General features: G+C 41.4%; 2 protein-coding genes and 1 non-coding gene across 4 annotated transcripts in view; 1 reads left to right on the forward strand and 2 right to left on the reverse strand.

The window, feature by feature from the left end:
* Positions 1–3,522: 3,522 nt before the first annotated feature.
* On the reverse strand, positions 3,523–3,624 carry LOC123643088. Its single transcript, XR_006736656.1, has one exon. It is a non-coding gene; the product is annotated as a U6 spliceosomal RNA (small nuclear RNA).
* Positions 3,625–14,412: 10,788 nt separating this feature from the next.
* Positions 14,413–15,090, reverse strand: CLDN25 (claudin 25). The gene has a single exon (XM_045556867.1). It carries the CDS (start codon positions 15,085–15,087, stop codon positions 14,413–14,415), a length of 675 nt encoding a protein of 224 aa, XP_045412823.1. The 5' UTR covers positions 15,088–15,090.
* Positions 15,091–20,057: 4,967 nt separating this feature from the next.
* Positions 20,058–25,512, forward strand: part of ZW10 (zw10 kinetochore protein) — a 37,542-nt gene continuing 32,087 nt past the window's right edge. Inside the window, exons 1-2 of one of the 2 annotated variants that reach the window (XM_045556547.1) lie at positions 20,058–20,312; positions 22,339–22,473. In XM_045556547.1, the coding sequence (XP_045412503.1) occupies positions 20,208–20,312; positions 22,339–22,473 (240 nt within the window). In that variant the 5' untranslated portion in view covers positions 20,058–20,207. The remainder of the gene's footprint in view (positions 20,313–22,338; positions 22,474–25,512) is intronic. The other variant, XM_045556548.1, reaches the window with a different exon arrangement.

Consider the following 25,512-nt stretch of genomic DNA (forward strand, 5'->3'; position numbering starts at 1 on the left):
TTTCCTCCTCATTTTAGGTGGCTGCTTTTAGGTACAGCCTGGTTTCTTACAGGGCTCCACAAACTAAGGTCTTAGAACTTAGTTTTTTTTTTTTTTTTTTTTTTTTTAGAGCCTTCAGGCTAAGAATGGTTTTTACCTTTTTAAATGGTTGGGAAGAATAAGGATGTGGGAAGGAAGGCAACAAGAAACCTATGTGACTCTTACCCAAAATGATTCAAGAGTGAGCACCTTAGCATAAACCCCTTTGAGACTGCATTTAGACTTTGCATGGTCAACTGGAATTGGAAGCCTCTTTTGTTTGCACTTGTTAGCTCCTTTAAGAACTGGGAGGTGTATAAACTACTTTTTACCCTATCCAGCTTAAGAAAGTATGAAGTAGATACATACAGCAAAACAATTTAAATAAATTAATGAACAAGAGGCAGGATTGAATGGAGAGCTGGGGATATAGCAAGGATAGGCTAGAAGGGGGAATTAATTGTGCCATAGCTCATGAGTTGTTCGTTTATTCATCTTCATTGCTCGGTTTATTGTATTTTCATCATATTGACGATATCTCACCATTTATTCTGTTAAATGTCATTTAAGTTGTTCCAAGTTATGCATATGCTGTCATGCATAAGGCTACTGGGAACATTCATGTACATGGTTTTTTATGCACACATGAATGCATTTCTGTTGGTCTATATCTAGGAGTGGAATTACTGGGTCATAGGAATATATAGAAATGGATAATATCTTTATTAGGTATTGCCAGTTTTCTTAAGTAGTTATGTCAATATAAGCTCCCACCAACAGTTTAGAAGATTTCTGTTTGCTCCATATCCTTGTCAACATTTGGTTTTGTATTTTTAATTTTAGCTGTTCTGGTAGATGTGTAGTGATATCTCATGGTTTTAATTTGCACTTCCCTGCATACTAACAATGTTGAGCATCTCTTTATATACTTCCTGGCCTTTGGCTGTTGTCTTTTGTAAAATACCTATTTAAGTCTTTCACCCACTTTTTGTTGAGTTTATTGTCTTTAACTTATTGATTTGTAGGAGTTCTTTATATCTTCTAATTATGGAACCTTTATTGGTTATGTGCATTGCATGTATCTTCCACTCTGTGGCTTCATACTCTTAGTGTCTTTCGATGAAAGTAAGTTTTTTATATTAACATAGTGCAATTTACTAGGCTTTTCCTTCATGGTTAGTGGTTACCATGTCCTCCTGAAGAAGTGATTACCCAGGGTCATGGAGATATTCTCCTATATGGTCTTCTAGAAGTTTTACCTTTCACATTTAGCTGATTGACCCAGCACTGTTCATTGAAAATATTGTCAGCTGTGCACTGCTATCTTTGTCATGAATCAAGTATCTACAAAGAGGTCTGCTTCTGAGCTCTTTTGTCTGTTCCATTAGCCTGTTTCTCTACTTGTACCAACATAAGACTATCTAAGTTAGTTAGCTTTATAATAAGTCTTCATTTCCAGTACCATAAATTCCCCAGGTTTGTACTTCTTCAAGGTTGTCTTGACTATTCTGATCCTTTGCATTTCCATATACATTTTAGGATGTCTGTCAGTTTCACACATGTGCACATAAAAATCTAGGGATTTTGATTAGGTTTACAATGACTATAGATAATTTGGGGAGAATTGACATCTGCTGGTGGACACCTACATGCTATAGCTTATTTATTTAGGTTTTCTTTTTTTAATAGCAAACTTAACAGGAACAGCACAGAAGACAGACAACATTAAAAACATATACTTGCTGGTAGGACAGCTCAGAAAAGTATAGTGAATAGGTTGAATCTACTGTATGAAAAAAGTGCTACAAACATCATTGAGTTGCCCTCAGTAAGAAATTTGTTTTAAGGAAATCCAAATGATGGCATTGTCCACAAAAATTTAGCAGGTTTATTTGTAATTGTCTTAAAGCTGAACTGCCAAAACTTGTTCACTGAAACATTTGACTTGCATTAATGCTTTATGTCCCCATATGTATATTAAAAATTCACATGCAAATGTAAATGGAAAAACCACCAATACCTGATTTCTGTTCCCTATTTCTCCACTCGCAAACATATACTTAGGTACCTTTTGACCTCATGGGAAAAAAAAATAATGTTCAGCACTACTAATAACAGGAAGAAGAGAATTTTTTGAGAACGAAATGTTTCCCATCATAGTAGATGCTTTTTTCTTGCTCTTTTTTAGTTTCTACACACAGCATTGACATCGTGGATTCTTAAGTACATTCTTCACATATGCAGCATGCTAGCTGGATGTCTGTTGACATAATTGTTACATGTTTGGCATGGATAGCACACGGGTTGGTGTTTTCAAAAAGGCCAACCAGGCCAGGTGTGGTGGCTCATGCCTGTAGTCCCAGCACTTTGGGAGGCTGAGGAGGGAGGACCCCTTGACCCCAGGAGTTCGAGACTAGCCTGTGCAACACAGCAAGACCCTGTCTCTACCAAGAAATGTCTAAAAAATTACCTGGTCGTAGTGGCACATGCCTGTAGTCCAGCTACTCAGGAGGCTGACATGGGAGGATGGCTTGAGCCCAGGAGTTTGAGGTATCACTCCAGCCTAGGGGACAGAGCAAGACCCTGTGTCTAAAAAATAAAAATAAAAATATTTCTTTAAAAAAGATCAAATAAGCATCATTTGCCTCCTACCAATAGCTGTGCTCTAGAAGCACAGATCTGTTTTCAAGTCCTGAGCAACTTCCTCCCACCAGACACTAGAAAGGACGTTTGCAAATCAGAATTTCAGAGGACTTCTGATAACGTCTGATTTCACGCGGGGCTGCGGTACCAGGCGTGTAACGATGAGGTTTTCTTCACCCCTCCAGCAGAGGGCGCACTCTTGCGGGCAGCTTTTGCAGCCACTTACTCCCTGGGCGCTTCACTGGTCGCTTTGCGGCCTTGGGTTTTCTCGGAGCTGGTGGTATGCCGACCTCACTCACCCGCTTCTTCGGTTGGAGCTCAGTGAACTAGCGCGGGGTAGCCGGCATTAGCGATGGCGGCGGGGCGGCGCAAACACCTATTTAGGTTTTCTTCTTCCTTCCTCCCTCCCTCCCTTACTCTCCCTCCCTCTCCCCTGTTTTCCTGCTCTTTCCCTGCCCCCTCCTCCTTTTCGCTTTTCTCATCTTTCTACATGGAACGCGCGCTTAGAAGGCGGAGAGGCTGGCCGGGCGCAGTGGCTCACGCCTGTAATCCCGGCCCTCTGGGAGGCCGAGGCGGGTGGATCGCTCGAGGTCAGGAGTTCGAGACCAGCCTGAGTAAGAGTGAGACCCCCCCCCCCCGTCCCTACTAAAAGTAGAAAAAAATTAGCGGGCTAACTAAAAATATATAGAAATTAGCCGGGCATGGTGGCGCATGCCTGTAGTCCCAGCTACTCGGGAGGCTGAGGCAGGAGGATCGCTTGAGCCCAGGAGTTTGAGGTTGCTGTGAGCTGGGCTGACGCCATGGCACTCACTCTAGCCCAGGCAACAGAGCGAGACTCTGTCTCAAAAAATAAATAAAAAATAAAATATGGAACGCTTCATGCGTTTGCATGTCAACTTTGCACAAGGGGCGCTAATCTCCATACTGTTCCAATTTTGGTATATGTGCTGTGGAAGCCAGCACAGGTTTTCCTAATTTCTGTATAAAGTACTTCCACATCTTCCAAAAGATTTATTCCTGGGTTTTAAAAATGTTTTTCAAGCTATTGTAAATGTTCACATTTTTAAAGTTGCTTTTTTTTTTTTTTTTTTTTGAGATAGTGTCTCCCTCTGTCAGCCTGCAGGCTGGAGTGCAGTGGCATGATCATAGCTCACTTCAGCCTCAGACTGTTAGCCTCAAGTGATCCACCTGCCTAGCCTCCTGGGTAGGTAGGACTGCAGGCACACGGCTAATATTGTAGAGACAGGGGTCTTGCTACGTTGCTCAGGCTGGTTCCCAACTCCTGGTCTCCTCAGCCTCCCTAACTGCTGGGTTAACAGGTGTGAGCCACCACGCCCGACCCAAGATTGTGTTTTCAATAGTTTCTTCCTGGTATTTAGAAACAAATTGATGTTTTTATATTGACCCTATATCCAATGATCTTCATAAATTCACTTAATTCTAATAGTTTATCTGTATATTTTTAAAGATTATGTGCACAATTATCTGTAAATGACTTTTATTCCTTTATTTTGATTCCTTACAACTTTTACTTATTTTTCTTTCCCGATCACACAAGGACCATTGGTACAATGCTGAATAGAAGTGTTGGTACATGGACATCTTTGCCTGCAAGATCAAGGGGGAAAGTTTTCAATATTTCACCATGAAGTATGCTGTAGGTTTGTTGTAAATTCTACTTATTACATAAAAAAGATCCTTTCTATTCCTAGTTTGCTAAGAGTTTTTTTTTTAACTTGAATTTTACCATTTTTATATATATTGAAATGATTACATAGGTCTTTTTCTTTATTCTGTTAATGTGTGAATTACATTTATTGACTTCAAATGTTAAATATATCATGCATTTTCAGAATAAACTGAATTTGATCATATTTTTTTAACTGTGGGTGAATTTTGTCATATTTTGTTTAGGATTTTTGTATGTATATTCATGAAAGAAATTAGCCTTTCATTTTCATTTCTTTTTTTTTTTTTTTTTTGAAAAGCAACCATTTATTAGAACCAGTACAAGATTATGAAAAGGGGGAAGGAAAGAGGAGAGTGGAAGAGGGGGAGAGAATGAGGTCTGCATCAGATGTCAGTTATGGAAACACATAAATGCCTACTTGTAAACATTTACATTTAAAAGGTGAACATATATATAGATCACTTGTCCTTAAAAAAAAATCAAAAGCAGACATGTTTGGCTGAAATAAAACACTGTCAACATGTGAACTAGCAGCTTTGATGAGGAGTGGGGGGCAGAGAATTTGCCGAGACCACTAAGTAGTTCCAATCTTGGAGACAGCTCAGCAAGGACTAAAGCCTGTGTCAGGCTTAAACTTTGGCTCAAGGAATCCTCCACAGAGGACCCTGAAGTATTCTATCCGCTTTGATTTCCAATGCCTCACAGCACCCCTGTGAGGTAGGTCACTCTTATTACCCCCATTTGACAAATGGGGAACTGAGGCATTGAAAGGAGTGACTTGCCAAGGGCAGCATTATCAATCAGTTGAGAAGGTTGGCACACATGGTCAGCATCCATTCAATCCTTGCTTCACTTCCTAGAGCATTTTACTTCTCAGAGTGCACTTGGGAGCAAAAGAAAGTTGATAGGTGCACTTCACTCTGCAGACTAAATGAACTCGATCAACTCACAAGTATTAACTGAGGGCCTATTATTTATCTAGTATAATGTGAGGAATCTTGGAGAAACAAACTGCTTCTGGAAGTCATGTGTTAATGAATGTTTTGAAAATAAAATTACATTTTAAACATTAAGGATATGAATTCTTTTGTAAAGAAATATTTGCTTTATCCCAAGAGGTGAAGCACAAAGTCACAGTGGTATCCCAAAGTTTTGTGTTGAGTAACCCAAATTCCTAAAATCCAGAAAGACCACAGTCAAGCAGGAACAATGAGAACCATCTCCCCAGTGGTGGTCTTGGTAGTGCTTTTGTAGAGCTGCAAGGTTGGTAGGGTAGGAATCCTAGCATCACCAAACACCTTCCTGCTGCTTCGTGTCCCACCCACGCAATACCATCTTTCCAACCTTTCTGCCTCGACTCAATTCAAGAGTTACAGCATCTGTATAAACAGCTCAAGACTCAAAATATAAATGTTGACCCCTGCTTTTCTATTCAGGGAGAGGGGATGAAATATTCTTTATAACTAGTCATATAGACTCTTGTCATTTTCATTTCTTATGTGCTCACCAAAGTTTTGGGATCAAGATTATTCTGGCTTTATTGAATGAGTTGGCAAGTGGTCTCATGTTTTCTACGCTTTGGAATAGTTTGGATAAAATAGGATTATTTTTTCCTTAATTTTGGAAGAATTCATCATTGAAGCCATACGAGCCTGGAATTGCTATCGTTGTTTGTTTTATGGGAATGCTTTTAATTATAGATTTAGTTTTCTTCATATATATATACATATATATGTATAGGGTTTTTAGATTTTTTTGGTTAAATCATCTTATGTCAGTTTTGGAGAATTATTAGAAATTCGAACAATCTAAATTTCAAAACTTATGGACAGGAAGTTTATAATAGCATCTTGTGACTGTTTCATGACTCTAGGATCTATAGTGATATTTCTCTTTCATTACTGATACTGGGTGACTTGTATCTTCTTACTTTTTTTCTTTTTTAAATTTTTAAAAGTTTATTTATTTATTTTTTAGAGACAGGGTCTTGCTCTGTCACCCAGGATGCAGTGCAGTGCCACAAACATAGCTCACTATAACCTCGAGCTCCTGGGCTCAAACCATCCTCCTGTCTCTGTCTCCCGAGTAGCTGAGACTACAGATGTGTGCCACCATGCCCACCCAATTTTTAAACTTTTTTTGTAAAGACAGGGTCTTGCTAATTTGCTCGGCCTGGTCTTGAACTCTTGGCCTCAAGTGATCCTCATACCTCAGCCTTCCAAAGTACTAAGATTAGAGGCATGAGCCACTACACCTGCTTGCTTTTCTTTTTGGTCAATATTTTTAGGATGTTATTAATTAGTCTTTTCAAAGAAACATCTTTTGCTTTATTTTTTTCTTTTGTAAGTTTTTTTTTTTTCCTGTTTTTTTAAATACAAAGCTCTTCAGTAGTTGTTCTTAACCTTGGCTGCCAATGGGGAATCAGCTGTGTCACTTTAAAAAACACAGCTGCCAGGGCCTCAACCCTACACATACTGAGTTGTTAGATTTGGGCTGGGCCCTTGGTGAGTTTGTAATTTAAAAAGCATCACAGGTGATTCTGATATGCAGTCACAGGTGAGACTCATTCATGCACAGAACTTTTATGTCTATTAAGAAAACAGCTTTTACATTGCCATCAACGCCCTGAATTGTATGTATGGTTTTACAAAAAGTCTATAGAACCTCCTTCAATGACAATTTAAAGGTTTCATACTTTTTGAATTAATGTATTTTATCTTCTGCAATTTTTTGTGTTAAACTTGAGGAGATATAGAAAAACAGATCGTTTTCTACATAATTAATCTTTCCTTTAATTACCATAAACACATCAGTTTCTTAAACTTTTCTCACAAATTCAGCTTCTCAGTTATTTAATCATTGCATTACTTTTTCCTTGGCCTTTAAAAAAATTCTCTATGTTCATTTTTAAGTTGTTGAATAAATAATAAACTGACACATTAATCTCCTGGAGGTCAGAGTATAACTGTCTTAAGAGATATTTTAAGGACATTTCTATGTCTTCCTTTCAGCACACTGTTTTGCTCCATCGCCCATTAGGTTGCTGGCTAGTTTTGGGGACCCCTCCACCTCCTTGTTGTGTTAGCTGATTGGCCATTTAGAGACAGGGGGATAGAATCTGTTCAAGGCATGGTTGCAACAGGACAGAGACCTGGTCTCTTTTCAAAATAAGATAAGCCCAGGTTGTCCCAGCTCTGCCAGCCAGACAAGAAATTGTGGTAGTTAATGAACAGGAATATTAACTTTGAGGACAAGTAGGGGGTAGGAACTGTCTAAAGAATTGATATAACTTGGCATTGATAAGCTGGCACAAAAGTGGTACTCGGACACCACCAGTAGTGAGCTTTGAAATCAAATGTGTGCTGGTCCTGGTGTTAATAGTATTCGTGGAGGGATGGCCAGTTTTCTCTCTAGAGGCCTGCTGGGGATCCAGAGATAACACGGCATGCCAAAGATGATCTTCCCCAGTTAGCAGTTAGATTTTAACAGCAAGGACAGAATCTCCAGTGATGACCTGAAAGTAGTACGGTCACTCACAAAGTCATCGTGACTGTCTCCACTTAAAGAATAGCCAAAGCTCACTCAGGAGGTAAACAGTTCTGCAGCTTTCCTGATTTATAAATCACTGCTGAATCAGTGTGTCTCTTATAAGATGTGGTTCCATGGAAAGAATACTGTTATTGGAATCTGACACATCTGAGTTCCAACACTGGCTGAACCTGTTTTCCTGTCTATAAAATAGGACAATACCTTGCAGTTGTGTTTTAAGGGTTAAAGAAGAGAATGGATGTAGCAATGACTCAATGTAAAGTAGAGCTCCCGATGCAGTTCTTACAAAGAAATTTGTCATGGGGCAAGAATTTTAAGGATTGTCCTGGCCTGCATAGGGCCCACAGGTGGGTTCTAAATAATTGGGACATAATGCGGGTATCGAGGGAGTTATGGGCCTCTGGCAAGTGGGTGTGTTCATATTAGCCAATCTGAGTATTATTGAAGGGATTGGGGATTATGCTTGATATAAAAATTACAGTATCTCAGATCTCATTCTTTTCTTGTTTTAGATGTATTTTTCTTTAATCATTTAATTGAATGGCCTGACCTTGATAGGGTAGTGAGTCAAACAGCTTTATTTTTGTTTTCATTGTTACCTTCAAAATGATCTTTTGGCCTAGCACTGTTGGAGGCTTAGGTGGGAGGATAGCTTGAGTTCAGGAGTTCGCAACCAGCTTGAGCAAGAGCGATACCCTGTCTCTACTAAAAATGGAAAAAATTAGCCAGATGTGGTGGTGCCTACCTGTAGTCCCAGCTACTTGGAAGGCTAAGGCAGAAGCATCGTTTGACCCCAGGAGTTTGAGGTTGCTGTGAGCTAGGCTGACACGATGGCACTGTAGCCCAGGCAACAGAATGTGACTCTGTTTCAAAAAAATAAATAACGAAATAAAAATAAATGATCTTTTGGGTTTCCCTTCCTTGCCTCTTGATAGCATCTCAAGATCTCATAGCTTTATTGTTATGTATGAGAATGAAAACAATTATTTTCATGTATTAAAGAGTTCAGACCAGTCTAAATCCAAATTCACCCTCATGCACTTGTTTTAATGTTTTTTCCTGTCCTTTGTTCAGGCTTCACCCTGAAGTCCAGGCACTGGCAGTAGGAAGGAGCCGTAGGATTTCTTTCACGCTCCCTCCTCCTCTATTCGCCCCTGTCACCTCCAACTTGGTTCCTCTAGAGCCTGGGGGAGGAAAGTTTATGGGAGAAGAAAGCAAAGGACATTTTTTACTTTTCAAATACTTGTCATTTATAATACTATCTTGATCCAGTATCTTTTGTCAGGGCAGGAATCTAATTATTAGCTCTTGTATGGGGCATTTTATGAGCTCTTCAGAGATCCCTGTAGAAAATCTCCACACTCCATTCCCTGATGGCTTTTGGGTTTTCTGGCTACCCTCTTACCATCCCTCTCTCCTCCTGCCCTAGTTATTCACCACTTCCAGTGGTGCTCTGGGACAGTGTCACCCAGATTGCCTTCCCCAGCATCCATGTGGATATGGGACACTCCCCACCTTGCCCCAGTAAAAGGCAGAAGAGCAGGTGCCTTCCGCCTTCAGGCTGCTCCAGTGGTGGTCAGATACCTACCTCTATCCTCTACAACTCAAGTCAGGTTTTCCCAAGAACTTTCTTGGGCTCCAACCTGGTGGCAGCAAGAGTGGGCCCACGGAATTTTTGCAGCTCAGCAGGGATGAGATGGTGTGTGCTGATCCCAGCCTTCTCTGCCAGGAACAACTGATCTGTGAGTGGTTCTCCTGAGGTCCGTCTCCATCCCATTTCTCACTGGGAAGGGCAGGGAACATCATAATATTCTCGACTGTTACACATTCCCTTTCAGGGACCTCCCCTAATGAAGCCGGATGCTTCTCTCCTTAGGCTATTGGGTGCGAAGGCTAACACCTCTTAGCAGCAATGTATCGAACTCATCTTTTTGGAGTATGAGGCAAATATCCCCCATCCGTGGGATGGGGCTTTGAGTCTTTATTCAAAATTCTGGGCAACAGAAAAGTCCATTTCACATCTTATAAATGTAGATTGGTCATGAGAAAAACTACTGGCTTAAAAAAAATAAATCCATCAATTAATATAGTGGAAGATGAACTCCAGCTTCCTTCAGTTCCCTATTAGAGGCCAGTGCCTGCAAGCATTATCCTGCTTGAGTTCGCTCTTGTCCTAACACTGGCTGTGAAGACACATTCAAGCCCATGAAATCACTTCTGCCTTCCCTCCCATCCCAAATGTATCTAATCCACATCAGATTCCCGTAGGACTTTTGCTAGAGCTAGTTTAGAGGCTCAGAAGAGTAACAGATAAATATTTTAATAGGGACCTTCTTCAATGCCTTACCTGCTAACAGAGAAATTTCCAGACCCAAAGACAGGTTGGTGGAGAAGGCAGCACTGAGCTGCTCAAATTCTAACTGCATCAAATTTGGTGAGTCTCTGTTATTTTATTTTATTTTATTTTATTTTATTTCATTTTTTATTTTATTTTGTTTTTGGAGACAGGGTCTTGCTCTGTTGCCCAGGCTAGACTGAGTTATTTTCTTACAATGGTTTGCACATAATAAAAGCTTTTGACTTGAAATATTGATTGATTCATGTCCCTTTCTGTTTCTAGTATATATGACGACACACTTCTCCATGTATAACCACAATAAAGAAAAGTTTTCAATGTTAGAATAATTTGCCACAGATCCATATGAGAAAAGGCTGTGCTGAAGCTAAGATTTAATTCGTTCTGTTTTTACTTCTCATTAATTTCCCCTTCAAAGCAGATGGATAAAAACAGTGGCAGTTTTAGGTGAACCGTGTCTCCTTCCTCAGACTCTTTCTCTAAAAGCGATTCTCCGGAATGCAGATTATATTACCTTTTGGGGCTGACGTGCTGTTGTCAACGTGTCATTAGTGTCATTAACACTCCTCACTCACACCCATGTTTAAAAAAATGTCTTGTGTCCTTTATAAAGAGAGTTGGGAAGACAGTGTTTTCTTTTTTCTTTTTTTTTTTGAGACAGAGTCTCACTCCGTTGCCCTGGCTAGAGTGAGTGCTGTGGCGTCAGCCTCGCTCACAGCAACCTCAAACTCCTGGGCTCAAGCAATCCTCCTGCCTCAGCCTCTTGAGTAGCTAGGACTATAGGCATGCGCCACCATGCCCGGCTAATTTTTATATATATATGTATTTTTTTTTAGTTGTCCATCTAATTTCTTTCTATGTTTAGTAGAGACGGGGTCCCGCTCTTGCTCAGGCTGGTCTCGAACTCCTGAGCTCAAATGATCCACCCGCCTCGGCCTCCCAGAGTGCTAGGATTACAGGCATGAGCCACGACAGTGTTTTCTTAACAAATCTTTAGTTTGTGTCTATTTCTTTTCAGAGGAAGCCACGATCACATGCTGATGGAAAAATATCATCAGCGCCTGCACATGTGGGATTAGGATGAGGGCTGCAAACCATCAGCGGGAGCAGGTGCGCTGCTGAGCAACAAAGACTCTGTTTGAACCTCAACAGAAGCACAAAGGAGGGTTTTCTTTCTGGGTCGCTGGTTTTTCCATCTACTTCAGTGCTAGTGTTTCCTTTGGCCTGGTGGACTGTCTAGGCGAGCCGTCCCAGGAGCCAACAGGATGAAGTTGAGACTGCGATGGCGTCAAAACCCTGGGTTCAAATCCTGACTCGGCAAATGGCTCACCATGGGCATGTTGCCTAAGTTCTCTGAATCTTGATTTCCTCAGTAGCAAAGCAAATAATATCTGCTCTCCCAATGTAAAACACTTTTAAGATATGTTAAATAAAACTACCAAGAGAAGTAAAAGTGCTTTGTAAATTCTTAAACCCTGCACAACTGTGTGACAAAGAAATTGCACGTGGACAAGTCATTAGAAAAGGGAGCACAAGTTACCGCTGCAGTTGATTGGGGCTGAGCTCCTCTTCCTGGGCCACATGGTTGGGTCCTTGCTGTCCTGAGAATAGAGACGACATTCCTCACCTTGCCCTGCAAGGTCTGGCTCCTTCGTACTTGGAGCCTCACCTTACACATCTTTCTCTCCCCCTTCGTCTACCACTGCTCTCCACTCTTTACATTTTAGCCAGTTATCAGTTCTTTAGGGTACCCATCCATGACTCCCTGACTCGGTGAAATCCCTCCTATTGCTTGATCTTCCAGAACCGTGGACCTTTCCAGAGTTGTAAAGTTTGTCACAGTTACACTTTACATTTATTTGAGTGATTTTACATTAAAATCTGTCTCCCTTATTTGCTTGAATGAGGGGCAGGGATGCATTTTATCTTACTTACTGTTCTAGGAACCAGTGCAGTGCCTGACACGTGGAAAGTGCTCAAAAATGTTTATTAAGGCCGGGCGCGGTGGCTCACGCCTGTAATCCTAGCCCTCTGGGAGGCCGAGGCGAGTGGATCGCTCGGAGGTCAGGAGTTCGAGACCAGCCTGAGCGAGACCCCGTCTCTACTAAAAATGGAAAGAAATTATCTGGCCAACTAAAAATATATATACAAAAAATTAGCTGGGCATGGTGGTGCATGCCTGTAGTCCCAGCTGCTTGGGAGGCTGAGGCAGTAGGATCGCTTAAGCCCGGGAGTTTGAGGTTGCTGTGAGCGAGGCTGACGCCACGGCACTCACTCTAGCCCGGGCAACAAAGTGAGACTCTGTCTCAAAAAAAAAAAAAAATGTTTATTAAATGAGTGAATACATGATCAGATGGATGAATGATGAAGTGGTTCCCTCTTGTAGATACTGTGGGGTCAAGAAAACATTTGGATTTTTGAATCTCACCCCTGATTGAAACTTGGCCCAAAGAGCTTTGAAACTTTATTAAGAAGGGATAGCTGATGTTAATAAAATGGGCATTGGAAGCAGTGTTCTGAAGGCCAGGATACAACTTGGATGCAAACTGCCCCCTTCTACTCACTCAGAGCTGTATTTACCTAAGGGTCATTTGGATTTGTGTGTGTCAAATGGACATGCACAAAAGAACTTACGTAAAAGAATAAAGAGTTTTCTAGAGAAACTATGACTCCTAGAGAATCCTACTGTGGGTAAGAAGGGAGAAGCTGCAGAAGATCAAGTCATACCTGTGCAGACTCCATTTCCTCAGGGCAAAATGGTAATTTTCTAAGGAGGGAACTGGCCTGGGCTCTTCTGGCAAATTTGTTTATTCTGGTGCCAGAATGTGCATCTTGTTGTTGAGTGGGGTGGCTATCTCGTGATGTCAGGGCTTTTGTATCAGCAAGTGAGGGGTGTCGTGAGGTCTCAGAGCTAAGCTGGAAAAGCAGAGCACCAGCTCGGGGAGGGAGGAGTCTACTAGTGCTTCCAGGAACCCAGCATGCCCCTGAGCCTAGAGAAGTGACCTATTTGGGGACATTGGGAGCCATCCCCCTTAGCTGTTCTCCCTTGGGCATTGCCGGCAGGGTCAATGGTGATTCTTCTTCAACTGATGACAGGAGTAGGGGACAGGTGGTAGTGAGGGGACCAGGGTGGATACTGCGGGACAATTGCAGCTGACAGACAGGTTTCTGAGCAACGTGAGGCTCCTCCCTGAGGACTTGCAGAAGTGCCGGAGGAAGACCTGGGATGGGGTGTAGAGCGCCTGCCCGTGCAGGAGGAGCAAGCAGAGGAATGCGGATTGTTTATTTGAAATAAATGGGACTTTATTTGTAGCCACAGCCTGGGTAGGTCTGCTGACATTTGGGTTAAAATTTAAGGGGTTTATACTGTGATTTTGCACATGGTAAAAGACATTTCTCAGGAGCTAATTCTCTCTACGCACTCACATTGGGCAGGACTTGGACACAGCCACTCTAAAAGAACCAATTTGTCCAGGTTTGCTTGGGACTTTCCTGGTTTTAGCGCTGAAAGTACTGAGTCCCAGCAAACCAGCAGGGTTGGTCACCCACTCCCTCAGACTGTTCCCTTCAGGTGGGGCACACAGACCAGATGACTCAGAGCCTCCTAACGGAGCACAAACAAGACGGTGTCTCCCCTTTGGGATATTAAGCATCTACAAAACAGCAAGGGTATATTGGGAAGCTCCCTTTTAAATTGCGTACCTGAGGCTGAAAACGGGTGTAAGGAGGATTCCTACCCTAAGGTGCTGTTCTGGGCCAATAATTCATTTAACTTTGCCAAGGCACCTTCATAAACTTTTCTAGCTATACATACAGTGTGTGCCTCTTCACACTAGATTTTCATGGATACAATTTTGTATATATTTTTCCTTATCAATAAAAGAATCAAGTATATAATTAATGTTATGAGTTTGAAACAATTTTTATCCAAATAAAATCTCAAGTCAGAAGGACATGTTTGTTAGACATTGTGCCTTGATTTTTTATTCTGAAATGAGGACCACCATATCACCAAGATAATCATACCCTGGACACCTGGGACAGTGACCATCCCCGCCAAAATGAGGCAAGCAAGTATAGAGTCAGGAAGGATAAGGAAGAGAAAGGATTCTACTGACATTCCTTTATTCCAGAGATTCCTTGGCAGAAGCCAGTCCTAGATGACCAGGTTCCCGGGTCTTGGCGTGAGGTGGAAGGAGCTGTCTGACTCCTCCACTGGAGCACAGGAGGGGGGCACTGTGGGAGAAGGCACGTCTTCTTTTTCCAGGCAGATTGAGAAGATGAGGAGTAGCCCACCAAGAGCTAGGAAAATACCAGCAGCCCAGCCCAAAAAGAGGGCATCTCCAAACTCCCACCGAGGTACAATCTCAGGAACACTGTCATCCCAGAAGTCCCGGATTGTGGCGTGGGCCACCCAGGAGACTGGAAAGAGAGTAGTTGCTGAAGCTGAGACCTCCAAAGTCCCTCCCAGGAGGCAGAGCCGCCTCTTGGATACCCATCTGATCCTGTGAATCTGGAAGCATTCAGACCCAAAGCCGGACAGCAGAAACCCCAACAGGCCGAGCCCGTGGGAGGCCACCATGACGATGCGGGCTACCTGGAGCTCCTGGGGCAGGGACAAGAAGGACTCAAAGGCCTTGCACACAGTGGCAACTTCCTCCTGATTCACGCAGACCTGCCACAGCCCCATCATCCAGGTCTCCATTTCGATCAGTCCCAGAGTAAGAGTCTTCCACTGGGGCAGGACGGTGGTGACACATGAGCAGAGCCAGCCAAGGAGGGAGAGGAGCAGCCCCCCGAGCTGGACTTTCCCACGGCAACTCCAGGGCATAGTGGCTTCCACCACAGAGGCAGAGAGAAGAGCAGAACAGTGGCTCAGGGACTGGTTAGCACAGACTACTTTTCGAAGGCTTGAGTGGAAGATCTTTCACATTTGGAGAGGGTTCTTGTTTCAGTTTTCCGGGCAGCAGCTGAAGCAGGTGTCGGGAATTGGCAATGTTTGGGTTTGGGGGTGTGTCTGAGATCAGATGTGGGTGTGGATTCTGGGGGAAGGTCCCCATGAGAGGCAAAAAAGCCATACAACAAGACACCAATATATATTTAATGAATAAATTCATAAAGGTAAAATCATCCTGCAGTTCTGAGATCACAAGAATGATGTTCTAGGAATATACATTGATATAATATTTTGAGAGGGCAACAGGACTTCATGTTTTATACTTTTATATATATGCATACTTTAACCCAGTACCTTATCTTCAGGAAATTTACCTAATTTATCATGAATATATACAAAAATGTATGAAAATGTTCTTTGAAATATTAATAATTGTTAAATTCTGGTTACTACGAGGCAGCTCTTTTAAAGTGATACTGTAGAAGAAATTTCAGTGGCATGAAAAATGTTTTTGATATGTTAAGTGAGAAAAGCAGGTGACGAAACAGTATATGGAATATATAGACTGCAATTTCACTTTCACCGAAAATGCATGCATGTATGTGTGTGTATACCACAAAATGTTAACCATGGTTATTTTTGTGGTAGGATTATGAGTAGTTTTTACTTCCTTATTGTGCTTATCTATATATTTTATAAATTTATCATTTAATATTTTTGTAAATAAAAGACCAAAAATGTTTGTTTTAAAAAAATTAAAAATTCCTTAGGCTGGGCGCGGTGGCTCAAGCCTGTAATCCTAGCACTTTGGGAGGCCAAGGCAGGTGGATCGCTCGAGGTCAGGAGTTTGAGACCAGCCTGAGCAAGAGTGAGACCCCCGTCTCTACTAAAAATAGAAAGAAATTATCTGGACAATTAAAAATATATATAGAAAAAATTAGCTGGGCATGGTGGGTCATGCCTGTAGTTCCAGCTACTCGGAAGGCTGAGGCAGTAGGATCGCTTAAGCCCAGGAGTTTGAGGTTGCTATGAGCTAGGCTGTCGCCACGGCACTCACTCTAGCCCGGGCAATAGAGCGAGAGTCTGTCTCAAAAAAAAAAAAAAAAAATTCCTTAATCCAGGGAACCTACCCAAACCCAGAATATATCCTCCCCAGGTTCCTGCTTCTGCTGGGACAGCAGCTATAAATAGCTGGCAATCATACCAGCTTCCATTCTTGTTTGTTGCTGCTGCCAAGTAGCAGGTTCTGACAGGAAAGGAAATAATTTGCATTTACTGAGTATGGCTAAATGTCAGACTTTTGGCTAGATACTTTATCCATATTTAATTTTTACACTGCCACTGTGTGATACACATTAGGTAACTTGCCAAGGTCCCCCAGCAGGTAAACAACAGACCCAGCCCAGAGCCAGGCAGCTGGGACTGGGACATTTCATGTTCTTGTCCACACGCTGCAGCAGTGATTTCTTCTGCCCTGCTCTAGCACACTGGTGACACGGCATGTGAGTGAGGGTTAGTCTTTATGGCAAGACACAGAAGAAAACGGGATTTCTTACATTGAAGTCATAAATGTCTGACTAATGTGTTCACCCCTGTTCTTATTTAGATCTGCTGCACACTGCGTGGCAGATATGAAGGGAAAGCAGAGACAGCCCTCAAGGAGGAAGCGTCTCCTGAGAAAGGAGGATCTTGCCTTTATCTGACTGACGTCTCAATACCTAAACGGTCTGGTGTACCAGGATTATCAGTGACGTGAAGGAGGAGAGAGGCCTGTGGAATCATCTGGAATGCTCTTTTTTCTTTTATGTTTTATTAGAGAAAATTTCAAACATATACAAAAGTCGAGCAAATGGTATAAAGAAATCTCATTAATTGCATCATTCAGCTTCAAAAATTATCCACTTGCACCAATCTTGTTTCATCCACACCTGCACCCACCCGCCCCTCTTTCATGCTATTTTGAAGCAAATGGAATGCTCTTTCAAATTGTAGGCTCCTGCTGCTTTTAGAACACAATGGCAAATAGTACGAAAACTTGGAAATGCTGTCTGCTTGTACTGTCCTGGGCTAGAATTGTGTTTGATACTTTGCTTCCTGAGTACAGGTGGGTCATGTATGTGTGAGCCATGATAGGTCAGGAGGCATCCTTTCAGACATCGCTCCAGATTTCCTTGCATTTTCCTGCTGATTTGTGAAAAATATGTGAATTGGGAGACATATAAACCATGAGTGTGAACTATAAAGGTCAGGTTAGTGGGGGAAGACAGAACCCATTCACTTAATAATTTCTTTTTTTTTTATTCAAGTATTCCTTACTTCTTTCATATGTTGACTGTGTGCTTAGCAGTCCCACTCCATTTCACGTGCTCATTCTTCTCCTTTCTCAACCTAACTCTGGCTCTTCCCTGTCTTTCCCTTAGACCTTGAGGAAAAGCCTTTACCTCATCCAGTGGTCTCTGTTCAGGAAGAGATGGGAGCTTATGCAGTTGTGTTTGTGGGCATGTATGGATAGGGAGGATTCCAGAACCTCAACTTCAGAGTAGCACCTCCTTCAAGTCTCAGTTCAGATTCCTCCTTACTGTTTGTCAAAACGCAAAATTACAACAAACTTTGTTTAAAGATCTTAATTGGCTTTATTTGTGATTCTAGAATCAGACAACACTCCATTCTAAAATGAAATAAGTGTTCTAATGGGCTGAGCAAAGGAAGTTGGTTTTATAGACAGAAAAGGGCTAAAGAAGGGAGAAACAAAGGCCAAAAAGTGGATCAGTTGTTTCAAAGTTACTTTCTTTGTAAGGTGGGAACAGGGACACAGAATAATAGAAAAATAAATGATTGGTTGACATCGGGTTACTTTTTTGTAAAAATTAAGACAGGAAGCTGCATTACCATGCCCATTGAAATGAGCTGTTTGGGAATTTGGCTACTGTCTCTCACAAGGTTGGATAGACAGCTTAGTTTTGCTTTGGCAAAGTAGAACTTTAGCATGAGTGACTCCATTTTGGTTTGGTTTGTTGGGCCTAGTGTAGGAGCTCAGTCCAAACCAATGGCCTCCTATAAATTTCATTTAACACTGAAACTTCCGTGATTCAGTCAGACTGGGTGCTCCTCTTTCAGTATTTTCTGTGCCCTTTGCACTCCCTCAGAGGTAGATTAAGCTTCAGGGCTTGTTACTTGCACAGGCCTTTCCCAAGTCTTGAACCTAATTTCTTGTTCATTATTTTATATTCTTTTCCTTAAACAGTCTTCCCTCTCCCAGCAACTGTGTAAGATTTAGGGCCCACTAAATCTGGAGCCATCTCTTATCTACCTACAAAATAGTAATTATATTTTCCTATATATATTCACATATTTTGAATCCCCAGACCTAGCACAGTGACTACTATGTAATAATTGCTTAATAAATATGCAATACAAGTTTCCAGAAATTTCATCTGTAGTTCTGTCCTTCTTTGTCATTGAGCATTTATTATTAGTGGCAGTTAGATAGAATTCAAAGTAAGGCTGACAGGTCTACCAAAGAGAAATTGATTTGATTTTCCAAGGAGAGGGCTTCGCAGAGTGTTATGGCTATCTTCAGTACTTCCTGTCTCAACCCCTGTTTCATTTCCTTCGCTCAGGGCACAGGAAGCTGCTCTTGCTTTACTAGGATAAGAAGGTTGTCTCGCAGACACTTAAAATTTTCAGCGACTTTAGGGTCAGTGCCTACTTGAAGGTCAACCCTCACAAGATACCTTTTTAAAAAAGGAAAGATAACCTTTTAATCAAAGCAGTACAGTCTGCCCTCTGCGTCCTTGGATTCAACCAATTGCGGATCAAAAATATTCTGAGATGGGGGTGGTGGCGCACCTGTAGCCCCAGCTAACTTGGAAGACTCAGGCAGGAGGATGGCTTGAGCTCAGGAGTTCGAGGCTGCAGTAAGCTATGACTGCGCCACTGCACATGCAACAGAGTGAGATCCTGTCTCAAAAAATACAAAAAACAAGAACAACAGCAATGAAAGATAATACAAATAAAAAATACAGTGTAACAACTATTTACATAGTATTTACGTTGATTTGTACCAGGTTATTTGTAAACACTACACCATATTATATAAGGGACTTGAGCATCTGCTGAGTTTAATATGAGGGGAGTCCTGCCTGGAACCAGTATCCCTCAGACCGAGGGAGGACTGTATATGTTTATTGCAGAAAAATAGAAAGGCAAGGAAAGAAAAGAGAATAAACACCATAAATCCACCACCCAAAGAAATAATTTGGTGTACATCCTTTATATACATATTTATTAATTTTTAAAAAAGAATCAAACTATACATAGTATATTGTAAACATCTTTTTGTATGTAGTGCATTAAAATAATGAAACTTAGTTTTAGAAAGCTTTTGGTAAAATTTATTTGTAACCTCTAATATTAATAGAAAGTGTGAAGTATTTTGTTCTAGTCCACACAGGACTGATGTTATTTATATTACCTAGGTAATATAAATATGTAATGTATTACCTAGATGTAATATAAAAAGAGTGCAATTACAGGCAGCCTCTTATTTATAATGAGGCGACGCCACTTCGTCGCACAACTCCAGAGGGCGCCATTCATAGATTCTGATGGCCACTGGGGCCCCAATAAAAGTGAATGTGTAATGAAAAAAGATCGAGATGGGCTTGTTAGGTCTCTCGGCTAATTTCACAGGTAAGCGTTTTGAAGTTGAGAAAGGTTCAGTTAGGACTGTTACCAGATAAAAACATTTAATTTCTTCTAGTGAAAAAAACCGGGCGGGAAGAGACAAGCTATTTGAAACCAGCGGAGGAGGTAAACGCGTCTCCCTACGGTTTGCCAACTCCGGGACACCGTGGAACTCCCACCCTGGCGCTGGCGCGATGCCCGCTGGGAGTTGTAGTGCGGCTCTCGCTTTCCTTGCGGCGTTGTGGGCCCGGCGAGACTCGGTTTCCCGGCAGGCCGTGCGTCCAGGTCGTCGCGGGACGGGAGCTGCCGCGCTGGCTACGAGAAGCTGTGAGAGAGTCGTCCAGTCACCGTTGGTTCCTGTCGTGATCATGGCCTCGTTCGTGACAGAAGTTTTGGCACACTCAGGGAGGCTGGAGAAGGAGGATCTGGGCACCCGGATCAGCCGCCTGACCCGGCGGGTGGAGGAGATCAAGGTGAGGGCCGGGCAGCTGTCGGCTGACTAGGAAGGGTGGCCGGGTCCGTGTGTGAGGGGACTGGGGAGAGCGGTGGGGGGCCGAGGGCAGCCAGCGCGGGCACCGGCGCGGTGGGCCCTGTCGGGGAGATCCGGGCGTTGGGGCTAAGTGGGGAGCATGAGGAGAGGGCTGAGAAGTGTGTGGATTGAGGAGGGAGCTTGGAGGGGGGCCCAGACAGGGGTTGGGGACTGAGGAGGGGAGGAGGCCTAGGGCTGTGGGGAGGAAGAGGCGGGGGCCGGGAGCGTTGGGGGGCGGGGCTGGGGAGGGTTGGGGAGGGGAGGGGTGCGCCGGGGGGGGGGGGAGACGAGAGGGCAGAGCGGGGGGTTCGGCTGGAAGCACGGAGGTATCTAGGGAACGAGGGTAAGAGAGACATAGAAAAGTGGGCAGGACCCCCTCGCCCCATATGTGAGTGTTTCTCTCTTCCATCCACTTTTCTATTTGTTGATGAATATTATAATATAATAGCTCTGGGAGGATCTCACCATTCTCCTCCCCGACATTTAAAAAAAAAAAAAACCCTCAATATATTTTTAAAACTCTTCTTCATGCCCAAGCCCTTGAGGCTGTGCTGAATGTTATAAAACATGTCAGTGGTACATACATGGACCTTGCTGCCTTCGATTGATACAAAACCAAAAAGCACATAGCCACACGCAATTTCACTTTGTACTAATGTTACCTTGCCAGTATTTGCCTACACTTTAGTTGCTTTCATTTAAAATCATGTATACTGCCTGCCTAAGTTTGGATTTAAGGGAGCAAGTTTGGAATGCACCATAAAGGCACAGGTATAGCTCTCTTCCTAACAACTCTTGATTTTACGAAAGTGATTTCCTAAGTTTTAAGTAGTTATGTCACTGACATTTCTTCTTTAACATGGCTTTAGGATTTTTCACCACTTTTTAATGTGATGAAAAGAGGACAGGCTATTAAGCTACCCTAACATGGCACTCAAGGCTCCTATGTGTTTTGGACTTAACTTATCTTTCATTTCACCAGTTTCCTTTACCAACTTGAATCTTGAGCCAGTTGAGAATTACTTTCTGTGCTCTAAACAGACCCAATTTTTTTTTTTAAACTAGTTCCCAGATTTTGCTTATGTTGCTGTTTTTTTGTCTTTACCTTTACCTGTAGTATTTCTACTCATTTTTCAAGTTCCATTTCAAATGTAGTCTTCTACATAAAAAATATCCTTATTTTCTCTGAGGGGGAGGGAATCTCTTTCTCATTTGTGCTCCTGGAAGACTTTGCAATTCTGTTGCTGTATTACATTTCAGCCTTGTATTCTTGTTACTGAAGGATATAGTATCTTTCCTACCTAAAAGGAATTTATTTGAGGGCAAGCATAATTTATTCTTTTACCTTCCAAAGCACTGAATAATTCATTGGAAAATATTCAATAATTTATTAAGTTAGTTTGAATTAAAGGAGATGATGAAACTCAAATTAATTTAGAGTTTTAAGATTAGGCCCCATAAAGTTTTATAGGCAAGAAAATAGAAATTAATACATTGATTATGATATACAGATTATGGATTTAATTTATCCATTTATTTCCTTTTCTATTTCATATATAATTTAAATTGATAACTACAGTCTGATATAGTTCAATATGAGAAATGGCTTTATTTTTCTCTTTTCCAGAATTTGTACAACTCTTATGCACTGTTAGGATTTGGTGATCATTGTCTTCTTTTTTTTCTTTTAATTTAATTTTTTTAATTGACAAATAATAATTATACATATTCGTTGGGTACGTACCGATGTTTTGAATCATTGTCTTTGTGTACCCTCATAATGTCACGGGAATGGGAAAAATGTGTTTTTGAAAGAAATCAGTTGGCCTGGAGGGAAAGTGAATGGGAATGGGTAACTGGCAAGAAGGCTCTAACATGGAAGATACTTTATGGAAGATGAGCTGTATATTTTTAACAGGGATCTGTACTCATCTCACTGTGTTATGTTATAATTCCCTTCTGTCTTATAGGGCGAGGTGTGCAATATGATTAGCAAGAAGTACAGTGAATTCCTGCCTAGCATGCAGAGTGCACAGGGCTTGGTTACCCAGGTGGATAAGTTATCTGAAGACATTGACCTGCTGAAGTCCAGGATAGAGAGTGAGGTAAGAATAACTTGTTATACTGGGTAGGTTTGTAGGGAGGCAGTTCAGCTTCTTAATTCCTAAGACAACTCAATTCTGTACAACTTTTCAAGATCTCACTTTCCTAACTGATAAATGGAGGTTGAACTAAATGATTGTAGGGTGACTTTAATTCTAAAATAGAAATATTTTCCCAAACTGCAATTTAAATAACTTCATGGAAAAAAATTTTAAGTTATAATAATGTCTCACATTTGAATAGTACTTTATAAATGAAAAAAATCTTTGGATTTTATTATCTTCATAATAAAATAAAAACAGGTGAAGCATAGAACTAGATCATTTGGCCTTTTGTCTTCTAGTTTAAATGCTTGTATCTCTTAATGGCCAGCATCCTCTTAGATCTGCAGCTGACCTCAACGTATTTAAGCTTCAAGACAATCTTCTTTGTTTTTTGGCCTTCCTCTGGAAAATGGGTTGGTTTTGCCCACCATAACCACTCTACTTCCTGTCATAAAGCCACTCTCTATGGTCATACAGAGAGGTTCCTTGCCCTTCTTGTATAGTGTTACTTTGTGAGCTGGTGCTTGATGTACTTCTTATGGAAAGTCTGGTGGGTTTTAGAAATGTTTACCATGTTTGCTGGAGTGCTATCATCACAAAAAGAAGTAACCCAGTACAGAAACAGAAATATTTCCTTTATAATTTTTAAAAACATTTGCACATGTATTATCTCACCAGGATTTTTCTCCTACAGTTTTCTTTTAGGAAATGTAAGCAGTTGAAAGAAAGCATGCTGATATGAGAGGTTTAAACAAAGTCCAAACTTAGGTGTCTTCTGTATCTATTTCTAAATTATTGCTTAGGGCTCATTGATATCCAAAATCATGATTTTGAGGTAATCTCAAGTCTGTTCCATATGTGATGGTTATTAAAAAAGGAAAGTGAACAAATATGTTTTTCAAAAGTTCTCTAGAAAACTAGAATCACAAGTAAAGAAGCAACAGATTAAATAGAAAATCTGTTTAGCAGCCCATTAACCAATCATTGTGATTAAGAGTTTTAATAAAAATAAATGTTTCTCTGCAACCCTGGCATAGTTCAAAAAATAGAGTGTTTTTGTAATTAGTTGATCATTGAGTCAACAGTGCAATATTAAACTGTGCTATTAGAAACAAAGTGTCTGGAACAAGGCAATAATTGGCTCTCTGTATCTTTTGCTGGCCAGATTATGGCTAGTGAGATTTAAACAGTTCTCATTGTTGTATTTTGAAAGATGATGGTCCAGATGAGAAGGTCTAGGCCTGAACACTACCATTTGAAGTACAGTGAAAGAAACTGAGGATGTTTAGCCCTGAAAAGAAACACTTTCAATATTTGAAGCCCTGTTTTATGTGAGAAAGATTCAAAGTAATGGCTCAAAAAGGGGGATTAGATTAAATAGGTAGATGTCAGAGCTTTAGTCAGTCATTTACTGTATTTATTGACCACTAACAAGGTGCCAAATACTGTAATAGTTGCTGAATAAGACAGTTTTTTATTTCAAAGTGTGAATCTCATGTCTGATATAGATGAGTAAAATAGTGTGACACAATACTAAATATGAATAATCCAGTTAGAGAGAGGAGATGTAGCTAAGGATGTCTTTCTGTAGGAAACAGTATCCAAACCAAGACCTGAAGTGATAGGTAGGTAGGTGACAGGGGAAAAAAGAGTATTTTAGGTAGCCGTAAGCATAAGTGTTTTAGGTAGGTAGAGAGGCATGGAGATAATGGAGAGATGTCACTTTTGGGGAGTATTTCGTGAGACTGATGTTTAGGGAATATGGTGGGATGGGACTTTAGATGAGATTGGAAAGGTAAGCAAGGACCTTGAATATCACGTTAATAGTATAGACGTTATCTTGATATCTTAGCACGTGGGAACCATAGAGGGTTTTAAACAAGGGAGTGAAATCAGATTTGAATTTTAGGAATCTCATTCTGCTTGTAGTTTGAAGAAAGGACTTGAGGGAAATGAGACTGGGGTATGAGAAGGCAGTTAAAATGTTAGCACGCAGTTAAAGTGATCCAGGAAAAACAGGGCAGTGACCTGCTGTAAAGTCAGTGGCAGTGGAGATGGAGAAAAATGGGTAAATCCTACTGACATTTGAGAGGTAGGATCTTGGGGACTTGTTGATGTGGGGAGTGAAAAATGCAGAGGTTAGGGATAACGAGGGAGCTAGGTCATTGATCGTTCCCTTCACTGAAATCGAGAACCTACAGAAAGAGCAGGTTTTCTATGGGGGATGAGAAGTTTAAATTTAAGGTGCCTGTAGGATATGTAAGTCCAAATGGCCTAGCATAGGCAGTTGGGATTGTATTAAAGTGAAGTGACTGTTGGAAGGAAGGAAGAAAGGAAGGAAGGAAGACAAAAAGAGAAGGCCTGGCATGGTGGCTCATGCCTGTAATCTTGGCACTTTGGGAGGCTGAGGCAGGAGGATCGCTTGAGGCCAGAAGTTCAAGACTAGCCTGAGCAACATAGCACAGGTATGGTGACACATGCCTCTAGTCCTAGCTACTTGGGAGACTAAGGCAGGAAGATCATTTGACCATGGGAGTTGGAGGTTGCAGTGAGCTATGATGATACCACTGCAGTCTAGCCTGGCAATAGAGTGAGACCCTGTCTCAAAAAAGAGAAAGCGGAAAAAAAAAAAAAAAGAAAAACAAAAGGAAAAAAGTCACCTTGAAATGCAATGGCTCAAACAAGATGCTTTTTTAAAAAAAAATGTCAAAGTATTACGGGAGTACAAATGATTTTGAGTACAAGTATCACTTTTATAATGCTTGAGTCAGGGTTGTAAGTGTGCTCGTCATTGTCCATTGTACCCGTTAGGTAGGTTTCATCCATCCCCTCCCCCCGCATTGATTTCCATTGAGTTGTACTTCCCTCTATGAACATGTTTTATTTTTTAATTGTAGTAGTTCAGCAAGCAAGCTAACTCTACAATCTAAGGCCTGGCTGTTCTAGTGTAGTCTGTGTCAAGAAATGAAGGGGATCTGAGATTATAACCTACTTGCA

The sequence above is a fragment of the Lemur catta genome, chromosome 7 (genome assembly GCF_020740605.2).
Source record: "Lemur catta isolate mLemCat1 chromosome 7, mLemCat1.pri, whole genome shotgun sequence".
NCBI classification, from domain to species: domain Eukaryota; kingdom Metazoa; phylum Chordata; class Mammalia; order Primates; family Lemuridae; genus Lemur; species Lemur catta.